The sequence below is a fragment of the Bolinopsis microptera genome, chromosome 3 (assembly GCF_026151205.1).
Source record: "Bolinopsis microptera isolate Bmic1 chromosome 3, MBARI_Bmic_1.0, whole genome shotgun sequence".
NCBI classification, from domain to species: domain Eukaryota; kingdom Metazoa; phylum Ctenophora; class Tentaculata; order Lobata; family Bolinopsidae; genus Bolinopsis; species Bolinopsis microptera.
Window position 1 is genome coordinate 114,399 of NC_087074.1, and position 12,336 is coordinate 126,734.

The following is a 12,336-nucleotide window of genomic DNA, read 5'->3' on the forward strand; positions in this document are numbered from 1 at the left end:
AACTAGCTGTAACTATAAGTAATACGTCATAGCCTGTAACTATATATTAACTAATTGTTACGGTAGAGACTCACTGTAACTTACTGTTACTATAGTAACAACCATTTCGTCCTCATTCACTGAACAACAAATTAATACTAACCGATGGAGCGTTAGCTGTAGAAAAAGATTTGCACCTCTGTCCAAGAGGTGACTGTTTGGTGGGGCTATTTCTAGGTGTTTCCAGGTCCTCGGAGGACGGCTCGCTCTCGGAAGAGTGGTTGTTTATACGGGACAAGGACGCTGCACGGGAGTTCGCCCTGTTCATCTCGTCATGAGGAGTCTGTGAACATTTTACTATTTGTTATTTATTTGTTAAGGTAACAACAAACAAGACATTCACACTGAATATGTAAGCCACGTAGCTAGCTAGCATTGAGTTTCTACTCACCCTGAATATGTAAGCCACGTAGCTAGCTAGCATTGAGTTTCTACTCACCCTGAATATGTAAGCCACGTAGCTAGCTAGCATTGAGTTTCTACTCGCCCTGAATATGTAAGCCACGTAGCTAGCTAGCATTGAGTTTCTACTCACACTGAATATGTAAGCAACGTAGCTAGCTAGCATTGAGTTTCTACTCACCCTGAATATGTAAGCCACGTAGCTAGCTAGCATTGAGTTTCTACTCACCCTGAATATGTAAGCCACGTAGCTAGCTAGTATTGAGTTTCTGCCGTGAGGTTTTTCCTTCTTCCGGTGCAGCTCGTGAACTTTCCTCACAATGTCAGATATTGCTTTAAATGCGATAGCAGATAACGTTCCTGTACAGATGAGTTTATTAATATTAGTGCAACTAACTGCAACTATAGTAACTTACTGTTACTATAGAAACAAGCGGCTAATATTGTATCTAACAACAAATAAAATAACTGACTGTTAACAATGTAGCTGTCACTTCACGGTACCTATAGTGAAATTATATCGAGTATGTTTAAATATACTCATATCAGTAATGATTAAATTACAATTTCCGTTCTTTTCAATGTTTTGCGACTAAGGATTTTCAGATTTGTTTTGTTTATGTTTCTTAGTAGTTAAGGGATAGCGATACTCATGGTAGATTCGAAAGACTCGTGATATTCCCGATATTTGACCTATATGTTAGCCGTTAGGGTTGAAGTGTCGACCTTCCAGTTCAGGCAGATTAGGTGTGGCGGAGTTGTGCGGTGTTATCTGGGGTGTGGCGCTGATAGATATTCCTATTTATTTAGATATTTTGAATATATCGTGTCAAATTGTAATGCATTGTGTTTTGCCATTCAAATTACATATTTTCTGAAAAGATGAAAGCTCTAGCTTCTCAGATGACTGAGTTATCAGCTAATCTTAAGAACCTGATATTTTCATTATTAGGGTGTAATATCACACTGAACAATAACTAGATACTTGATAACTTCGTAACTTTAAATCCGTATAATTTCAAAGATAATATAATATTATGTCCTATTGCATTATGTAAGAGTGGGATTTCTAGCATGTTCGCCAAGACGGGAAGTTAGAGTTAAACGGGTGTAGCCTCCACCAATCGAACTTTCAAATTTAGACAACAGAATCCTCGAATGAGTAGTGACAGTGTGCCATCTGCAAGGGGAGGTGAGGGGAGGGGAGGGAAGGGAAGGGGAGGGGAGGGAAGGGGAGGGGAGGGGAGGGAAGGGAAGGGGAGGGGAGGGGAGGGGAGGGGAGGGGAGGTGAGGGGAGGGGAGGGAAGGGAAGGGGAGGGGAGGGATGGGGAGGGGAGGGGAGGGAAGGGGAGGGGAGGGGAGGGGAGGGGAGGGGAGGGGAGGGGAGGGGAGGGGAGGGGAGGGGAGGGGAGGGGAGGGGAGGGGAGGGGAGGGGAGGGGAGGGGAGGGGAGGGGAGGGGAGGGGAGGGGAGGGGGAGGGGAGGGGAGGGGAGGGGAGGGGAGGGGAGGGGAGGGGAGGGGAGGGGAGGGGAGGGGAGGGGAGGGGAGGGGAGGGGAGGGGAGAATTGGGGGAGGTGAGGGGAGGGGAGGGGATAATTGGGGGACGATTGGGGGAGGGTATGATGGATTTCATTATAACCATCACCGCAATTTCTCGAAAGACATGAAAATCAGGACATGTAAATAGAAATAATAGTACGAGTAACACATAAATAACAACACATTTACCTTACCATGTAAAGTAACACATTTACTAATGCTCATCGACCACAAAACATTAAAAAGTAATGAATTATTATAGTCCCCAGGTGAACACTTATTTTGCACATATGATTCTAAATTTATAGGCTGCCCGTCGGAACTATCTTACTGTAATCTATTTGTCGACGCCACACGAATTTTGGATTGTGGACCATGAGAAGCGGCAGAGTATCTTTGGGGAGGGATCTGGCACCCTCGTTAGATCCTAAATAAGAGTGACGTGATGTAGAGTGGGTGTAGTCATACTATGGTTACCATGGTTACCATATAATCCAGCAGCAGCTACTTACTAAAAACAGGCAGTCTATTTGAACACAGTCACGTCGCAGCTTATATACCATAGTTGCAATGGTTACAGCTTTTTGATTCAAACCCTGTTTTTTCCTCAACAATTCTCTCCTGTCAGACTGATTAAGTTTCTCTCCGAACTTTTTGCTCAATTTTGCGATTGTTAGCGTTATCACTTCTCCACTATCTTGAAGTTTGTTATTTACCAAATGTTATAAAACCAACCAGTCTTCCAAGTTAAGTGACAAATAAATTGGAGAGAGAAAATGTTAACTAGAAGTACGCACCTCCTTTAGGAGAGAGAGTAGGTTTAACACTGAGAGCGAACAGACGGTCCATGATCAAGTATAGGTGTCTAACTAGCGGAACATCCTGTGCATTCTGTAATCCGTCTATACTCTTCTTTAGGGAGTTCTCAACTACACCTGGGTCATCTTGCACAATCAACTTGGAGTTGTACTTGTAGAAACACAGGGTGAAATCGTTCAGTCGTTCATCCTGAGAACATAGCAATCTTACTAAAATATATAAATAATACAAAATATAAATACTACTAAATATAAATAATTTTTTAGATATCATTGAGCATAAGCAGTGATACAACGTATCTCGGGATGATCCGCAGAGTCTCGACTAGTTTCGGCTTAATACTTTCAACACTACTATATAACAAATAATTTGAGATGATTCATCGATCCTGTTGATGGCGGTAAGCCGAAACTAGTCGAGACTCTGCGGATCATCCCGAGATACGTTGTATCACTGCTTATGCTCAATGATATCTAAAAAATCTTAAGATCCTAACGTATTTTATCTTGGGAGGATTGCGGCTAATTAACACCCTTGTTGGACAATCTCTACTTTCCTTAACGTCAGCGAAAGCTTTATCAAATATAAATAATACAAGATATAAATGCTACTAAATATAAATAATACTAAATATAAATGAAATGAAATGAGGTCTTTATATCCCGCTCATATGATTAACGAACACCACAAGGAAGGTGGTTAACCATACCAGAGCGGCTGACTGTTAGTGATGTGAACAAAAGTGTAACTCATTATAAGGCATAGACAAAATTAAAACATATTTGATTGTAAACCACACTAAACTAAGTATAAGCAGAAACCATACAATACATGTAGGTATAATGTAGGTTAGTACAGTGACATAATCAACCAAAAATTCAAAAAGGAACAGATCCTAGAAAGGTAGAGATCAAGACATAAAATGGAGTGCGGTAAAAAATAAAAGCCAAAGTGTCTTGCAAAGTGAAAACAAATGGAAAAGAAAAATTTATCAAAACTGATTATATAAATGATTCTTCAACATTCGCTTGAAACAGTTAGTATCAGTAATACATCTCAACATCAGTGGAAGAGAGTTCCATGAAACCGGTGCATGGCTTGAGAAACGTCTGTCATCAACTTTGGAGTTTGGACTTTTTATTTGTTGGTATCTTGAGCATGAGATGGTCACCCAGTCTCTTTGACCTGATCATGGTGTTTCTGTATCCACTACGTCCACATCCAGTAAAGCTTTGTGGTAACCAGGTGCAGTACCGTGAACTGATTTGAGGAAACCAGGTGCAGTACCGTGAACTGATTTAAGGTAACCAGGTGCAGTACCGTGAACTGATTTAAGGTAACCAGGTGCAGTACCGTGAACTGATTTAAGGTAACCAGGTGCAGTACCGTGAACTGATTTAAGGTAACCAGGTGCAGTACCGTGAACTGATTTAAGGTAACCAGGTGCAGTACCGTGAACTGATTTCAGGAAACCAGGTGCAGTACCGTGAACTGATTTAAGGTAACCAGGTGCAGTACCGTGAACTGATTTGAGGTAACCAGGTGCAGTACCGTGAACTGATTTGAGGAAACCAGGTGCAGTACCGTGAACTGATTTGAGGAAACCAGGTGCAGTACCGTGAACTGATTTCAGGTACCCAGTTGCAGTACCGTGAACTGATTTCAGGTACCCAGTTGCAGTACCGTGAACTGATTTCAGGTACCCAGTTGCAGTACCGTGAACTGATTTGAGGGTTAATACACATATTTCAAAGAAGATTCCGCCAGATTCGGTGGTTTACAGGGAGTATGTGGGACTTCTTATAAAAGGGAACCAAGTTATGTCTTCTATGTCATAGATGACATAACTTGGTTCCCTTTTAAACTGCCCCATTTAGGATGGATCTAAGTTTGTTTAATCTGGTCTTGGGTAGATTCATGTACAGAGAATTACATTAATCTAACTTAGATATAACCAGTTGTTTCACCAACATCAATTTAATCCAGAACCAATAGTTCTTAAGTTCTTAGGTTCATCATTGTCCAGCTACATTTCCTTTTCACACTATTCATCTGTCTTTCCATATTTAAAGTTTCATCAAATTTAACACCTAGACTCTTCCAGCTGTCACCTTTGCACTCTGTAGGTAGAATTTTGGCGCTTCCAAATTGCAGGCTGACAAGCTGACACTGAGTTCACACTTTTTTAGAACATGGCTCTTACCTAACACCAGTAGTTCTGTATTTGTTTCGTTCAGCTTCATGAAATTTGTTTACCATCTATGCTTTTATCTCTGCAAGACATTTGTTTGTTTTGTCTCGGATATCAGTGAACTGTACCACACGGTTTGGTTGAAACGAGATGTACAGTTGGGAGTCATCTGCATAGAGTTGTATATCAAGACCATATTTGGCCGCAATTTTCTGGAGAGCTTTGATATAGAGGATGAAAATAATAGGCCCCAAGAGTGATCCCTGGGGAACTCCAAACAATAGCTCCAAGAAAGAAGAAAGAGTATCATCAATGTTAACGCAGAAGTGTCTTTTCTCAAGGTAGGACTTTATCCATTGCAGTGCACTTCCAGTAATTCCATAGTCCTTCATAAGCTTTTCCAGTAAGACTGTGTGGTCAATAATATCAAACGGCGCACTTAAGTCAAGAAGTACAATTATAGCAACATTCCCAGCTTCAATTTCTTTGTTTAGATCATCACAAATTCTTACAAGAAGTGTTTCACAGCTGTGATTAGGGCGGTATCCAAATTTGACTTTTGAGTAAAGGCTATGATTTGTGAGATGAACATTGAGCTGGTTTAGTACAATTCTCTCTAGGATCTTGACGAAGGCAGAGGTTAGAGACTGGTCGATAGTTACGGAGAATATCGACATCAGCATTTCCTCTGTCTTTAAAGTCGGCTAGATAACTGCGTTATTCATATCAGAGGGAAAGACTCCAGTCTTCAAGGATAAGTTCATGACGTGGAGTAAAAAAGGTGTTAGTTCAGTAACACAATCTTTTAAAAGAAATGTTGGGATCGGATCCAAGCAGCAGAACTTGATAGACATTTTTGAGATCAAATCTTTGAGTTCATCAGCTGTTATCTTAGAGAAGTTATCGAAAATGCAGTCTTTATCGAGAACAGGATCTTTGTCTTTGTCTTTGTCTTTTTCCCTTTCTTTGTCTTTGTCTTTGACAGAATCTTTTCCTTCCTTCTCAATATCTTGCCTTATGGTGGCTACCTTGTCAGCAAAGAAATCAGACATTTTCACAGGATCCTTGAAGTTTGGTAGGTTTTGGGTGTCTTTTTCGCGAAATTTTGACCAAGACCACGGTTTTTGAGGTATTGGCTGTCAGATCAACATTATACAGCTGTTAATGATAAATTAGTTCTTCAATGTAGAGTGATATTAAGAAATCAATTCATATACATCAGTTACACAACCAAATTATCATCATGAACACAGTACACCGCGGTTTGGATATCTAGTAGTCAGACCGCCGCCGCCGACCAATTTTGGCGTCTCTTAGCTTAACATAAGCAGATCTCAGGTATTCAGATCTTTCGCTGTCTATATTATCTACTTTATATTTTCTCTAGGCACGTTCGGCAGCTCTTCTCTTTCGCCTGAGAATACGAAGTTCCAGGTCTAACCGGGGCATCGGCTTCTTAATAATTTTCTTTTTTATGTAAGGACAGTGTTTATCCATTAACTGAGTAACCACGGTGTTGTAAAGGACAACAGCATCATTCGGAGACATGTCTATTTTGAAATTAAGACATGTCAGTTTTCACATGTTAGTTTTGAAATTAAAATAACTTCTTTTAAACTGTTCTGACACAGTTTTCACATCCTAGTTTTGAAATTAAAATAACTTCTTTAAACTTTTCTGACAGAACAATGTTCTGTATCAATTAAATTAAAGTTTCTATAGTTCATGAATTTTACGTCTTCTTTGGTATTTGTCTTGATGTCTGCATCGGAGAGCACAAAGAAGTGGTCAGATTTGGTTCTTGAGGGACAGATTTCGAATGAAGCCAGTTTTTCCTTGAAGGCTCGGTTAGTCACTACAAGTTCTAGGGTTCCACCTTGGTCATGGGTTAGCTCAAGAGGAACGTGTTTATATATGTACAGGATTTGCAGAGCTTCTTTGGGTAGTGTTCTTCAGACTTTTCCCTGTGAAGGTTGAAATCTCCAGCGATGATAGGAAAACCAGGTTTGACTGTGAGGTCTTTAATGTAGTCTTCAAATTCTTCTAGAAAGGCACACTCCGTGTACCGAGCCTTCTTGGTATAAGGAGGCCGATACAAGTTCAAGAGTCTCTCCATTATCTTAGCTGTGTTTCCATCACGAAAGAAAGTTTCTTGAACAAAACAGATGTCACTATCGACTTCTCAAAGATGCTCTAAGACTCCGACTCACATTCTCATATCCTGCTGTCCTATTCATGATTCCAGCTGGCCCTCTTACATACGAGGAACATAGGTTGTCAGAGGCTTTTTGGGTCTTTGCTGAGTTCTTCTAACTATGATGTGGTGGCATTTCATACTTAACTAAATTTCAACTTTGAAAGTAAATAGATTATTAGTGACAACAAAATTATAGTTTAAGACATCCATTCTGCATTGTGCATGTGTTTCCAATATTAGAATTTATGATATGTATTGATTGAATAATTGGTAATAAATTTAACTTTTGTTTTATTAACTTTTGTTTTATTATCTTTTGGAAATTATTTTCACTCTTGTTTCTACAGTCTTTTGACTTGTGGTTTCCCGCACAGAAGAAACATGTTGGTTCTTTATCTTTGGCTTTACAGTACATAGAGTTAGCCAACAGCCATGTGACCAAATTCTTGGCAATGATAACATTGGATGAGGTGTTCCCTGAGGTCAGTCTCTGTTTTGTTTGATTGACTCACGTATTGCTGCAGTAACACAGATGACAGCCGATTTCTCATTATCGTCGAAGAAAACCACTTTTACCGCATCATCTTTTCCGGAAGAGGACTTCAGCATTTCATTCTTTTCCAAGAGTTTCTCTAGTAATGTCTCCTTGTAGTTAGGGCAAGAGTTGATTTTTCTGTGAACAAATTCGTAACAAAGGTTTGTCTACAGGAATGTGTTGTCCATAGTCCCAGGAACCACAAAAAAAACCGTCCAGCTGAAACTTTTGGGCAAACATTTTTATAGTCATTTTTCTCCAGGAACCCATACGCCCCACCCCTAATATTGGTTATTCGGCTCCCGAAGGTCTTGAGATCTCCATAGGGGATGCAAAATGACCGCAATGGCCACATTATGGCAGGCGAATGATAGTTTCAGAACGATTGGGGCTTTAATTTTCGAAATAAATGGAATTTTTCGAAATTTTTCTCAATTTTATTGAAATTTCGAAAAAAATACACCAAATTATTTTTAACGCTTATTTCAAATCTTACTCGGGAAATAACTTCAATTAACAAATATTAAGGTTAACTAACAAACAACAGATTATTGACCAACCCCCAGACAGCTATTCGACGGTACATACTACTCTGGTTGAATGTTTTAAGTTATCCTACAGTGAGCCGATGATAATCACATTCAATTTGCCATTGTGGATTAAGGCCACCCGAATAGTACTGGAAACTGGGATGCCTATTGTGGTCAGGGTTGGGGGCTTCCACACTCTCACGAGTTTTCTTGGCTGCATAGGCTATATAATGGCAGACTCGGGTTTAGAGGAGCTCATCAAACTCATGTATCCTGGAGACGTCACGCATATATCGGATGGAGGATCTTACTATAAAGCGTTGAGAGCCCACTTTCTGATCAACGCCGCTCTTTGTTGTTTCATTATAGAGGAAGAAGTTTACGACGATGAACTAGTAGACTTGGAAGGTTACATCAACAAATGTGTGAACGAAAATCTAGGTGTTAACTTTAAGACTAAATCTATTCAGGATCTATCAGAGAAAATAACTCTGCTTCTAAAGAACCTGTTTTCCAACAGTAGAACAGCAGCTCTATGGGTTATTTACCACAACATGATAACACTAGTAAAGGACTTCATAAGAGCAGAGAGGTTGCACGACTACACTATGCATTTATCAGCAGTAGCTTTGATGCTGCCCTACTTCGCAGCAGCTGGGAGGGGACAGTATGCAAAAGCTTTAAGACTGTATTTGGAGCAGGATGCTATTTTTAAAGTCAAGTATGGGGCGCTTTTAAAGACCTTTAAAGTAACTGGGCTTCACACGGTTTGTTACAACGACCACGAGTGGGCCGGGGTTTGGACTGACCTCTCCATAGAGCAGAGTCTTATGAGGGGCAGCTCAGCTAAATCTAGTGGTGGATTAACAAGTGGAAGGATGCGTAATCGTGAGTCCGCTCACAAGTTATGGGTGGCCACCCTGAATCAGATGGCTTTAATAAATCAGTCTTTTGGAGATTCATTAGCTAATTCATCGAAGCGAGGAGTACCAACTAAAGCTGCCATCCACGCAGATCTTACCAAGTCATCAATCAAGAAAAACTGTGATGTATTTGGAAAATTATTAACTTGGTTTAAAGTTACTGTCGACTTTACAGAATCCGAAGATAAGACTAAGTTAATATCTTTTTCGACTGGTCTTATATCACAGCCTGGGAACGATGAGGTGAATCCCGAGGAATGTTTGGCCTTTGGGGCTGTCCTTCAACGTGAGCTAGATGGGTTGACATTCATCGATAAGATAAGTATCAAAGGTAAAGCAAAGAACTTGACACAACTAAGAAAGCAGGTTAAAGTGAATAATAAAAGCGTTGCAGTCGATCAGTTGAAGTGTTTTAACCGTCTAGTCTTGGTTGCTGATAGAGAGACTTCAATAGAGGAATGCCTAACATACGAGTTAACTGTGGTGCCGATGAGTTTATTTGATCAATATCAGATGATGAGGAAATCTAATAAGGCTGCTCTTGGTATAAACCAATCTACACTTAAATCTTGCAGCTTCACGATCCCACTAGTCATTGATGGAGGTTGGCTAATTCACCAACTAAGCTCATTTAAAGGGTGTGACAATTATGGTGAGGTAGCAATGGAGTACTTGAAGCTTATCCCTAAAAATCAGGAAGTTACTGTGATTTTTGATGGATATGAGCCTTCTACTAAAGATCACGAGCACAAGAGGAGAGTAAAAGCGTTCTGTGCTAATATTGCTGTAAAGAAATCCACCTTTTGTACTGTCACCAAAACAACATTTCTGAGCAACAACAATAACAAAAAAGAACTGATCGACCTTATCTCAAGCATTTTTACTGTAAATGGTATTGAAGTGATCAGAGCTTGTAACGATGCTGATACTTTAATTGCAAAGAAAACATTGGAAATGTCATTCCTTGGCGATGTTGAATTGAAGGCAGAGGATACCGATATAGTTCAAGTCTATTAGTACATCATTTCAACAGTGACCATCACAATGATATTTATCTAACAACGAAGAAGGGTACATATTCAATCAAAGAAATATCAAGTCATCTAGATCATAAAGAAAAGGAGATACTTCTTCTAATTCATAGTATTTCAGGTTGTGATAGCGTCAGTGGACTGTTTGGTTTTAGCAAGGTTAAAGTGCTAAAGAAAGCTCTCACCTTTGATGAGCAAGGTCAGTTGGCAACATTACTTTCGGTGAGAGAATCAAAAGAAAAGATTATTGAGGCAGGCCTCTGTTTCTTGCAGTACATTTATGGTGACAAGAAAAAGACTCTTTCTGCTTTGAGATTCCTAGCGTACAATAGGATGGTAGCGAAAAAGAATCGGAATAGGCTACCTCCAACAATAGCTTCAGCAACGGGGTCACGAAATCCTCTCCGAACCTCCACGTGGTGTGGCCTGGTTGGCACTAACGGGTGGTGTGCTCTCTTGTTGAGTACTAAGGTTGGGACTTGCCAACTCAAAGTTCCCTTGGGAACCAGGAAGTCAACAATAACAGCTACCAAGCACCAGGAAATTTCTCTTTCAGATATCAGGTTACAAGATAGTACACACACAAATGAAGATACGTTAGACACAGATACCTAGCTCTAAGAGCTATTAAATCACCAGAAAATTCTCTTTCAGCTTTCAGGTCCCATCGAAGTCACTCACCACAGAGCTAGGGATTCCAATTCGCTCATCCTGACTACAAGGACACACTGATAATGAGTAGTCTTGGCACTTCTCCCTCCAGTAACCACTTTTCAGGTCTTTTCAGTTAAGACAGCTAATGCGTAAGGGCTGACACCCGCTAGACACAGGCTCGTGATAAGACAGAATTAGGGATTTCAACTCTGACTACGAGGACACACTGATAACGAGAATTCCTGGCACTTCTTCCTCCAGTAACCACTTTTCAGGGGACCGGGTTAGCTTTGCCACACTCTTTATTGAAGTGTGACTGGACGCTCTACAATCATCTAGTAGCAGCAGAGTTTGACTGACATCCTTACTGATTCTATTCAGTTTCTACAGCGGAAGTTCTCAACACTCGAATCAGTTCATCTCGGACATCCTGCAGAGATGCTTTATCACAGCCAGCCCCATTACACGGGGAACCCTTAGATCTACAGTACCCTGGTGGACAGCTTAGCTCATTAAAGCATAGTGGACCTCTTTAGTTCTGAGACGCAAAGCTAACCGGACCAGGAATAAACATTAAACATCAATGCAATGCTTAGGGGATGCAAATAGGACATACAACGTTTAACGATTTACTCGAACTTTTGATTCATTTTTAAGCTCGACGTTACATGGTATCAATTCAGGACAGATATTCCTTCTTCAGGTTCATTGAGGAAAGCGTACCCGCTATTTGCGTTATACATGGCAAGTATCTGGACTAATGATAACTTAGGATCTCAATCAATCATAAATTCCTCTCAGATTCCCAGGCTGCATTTAAAGCCCTTAACAGCACCAATTTTAACTCCAGGTTCGTTCTGAACATCTCAGACCAACTCAACTCGCTAGGTTTTCTCATCGAGTAGAACTTTGTTCCAGGACATGAAGGAGTATACGGTAAAGAACTATAATCAACACCCAAATAAAAGATTACCTCTTCAATCTCCATATCAAGAAGTATAAACAGGTGGCACTCAGTGATAAAGGAAAAACCCCACTAACATTTTTCCTCAACAAAAACAGGTACAAGAAAATTAACATCACAGGTACTCACATCAAATGGCTAACATGGCTACTATCAGGACACAGCCCACTAGCATACTTCCAGACGGTAGCAAACAACTCCAATTTCGAAACACAAGACTGTGAACACTGCCCAGGGGAAGCAGAAACATCACAACACTTCCTATGTGAATGCATCCAGCTGATGACAACTAGAATGAGGATATTTGGTAAACCCATCCTAACAATTGAGGAACTCATCAATAGTAAACTCGACCACATTATCAAATTCGTGGAACAGTCAACAAGGTTTGACAGAGACGATCTATTTGGATAAGCATCTAGGACATACACCAAGGTTCATAAACAATCACACACTAGACCCACACAGGACTATCTCAGATAGTGACACATATTCAGGTGTGGACCATGCTC

The 12,336-nt window shown here is 40.4% G+C and overlaps 2 protein-coding genes across 5 annotated transcripts in view; one reads left to right on the forward strand and one right to left on the reverse strand.

Annotated features, from left to right (window-relative positions):
* The window catches only part of LOC134812953 (dedicator of cytokinesis protein 7-like), a 132,937-nt gene that overhangs the window by 64,840 nt on the left and 55,761 nt on the right, over nt 1–12,336 (reverse strand). For all 4 annotated transcript variants that reach the window (XM_063820585.1, XM_063820583.1, XM_063820584.1 and 1 more), the window contains exons 19-21: nt 2,778–2,988; nt 671–801; nt 143–322 (exon numbers count right to left, since the gene is read on the reverse strand). In XM_063820585.1, coding sequence (XP_063676655.1) covers nt 143–322; nt 671–801; nt 2,778–2,988 — 522 coding nt within the window. The remainder of the gene's footprint in view (nt 1–142; nt 323–670; nt 802–2,777; nt 2,989–12,336) is intronic.
* LOC134812954 (histone-binding protein RBBP4-like) overlaps nt 3,142–12,336 on the forward strand; it is a 152,923-nt gene continuing 143,728 nt past the window's right edge. The window contains exon 1 of the mRNA XM_063820587.1: nt 3,142–3,171. The gene's annotated coding sequence lies outside the window, so the exon portion shown is untranslated. The remainder of the gene's footprint in view (nt 3,172–12,336) is intronic.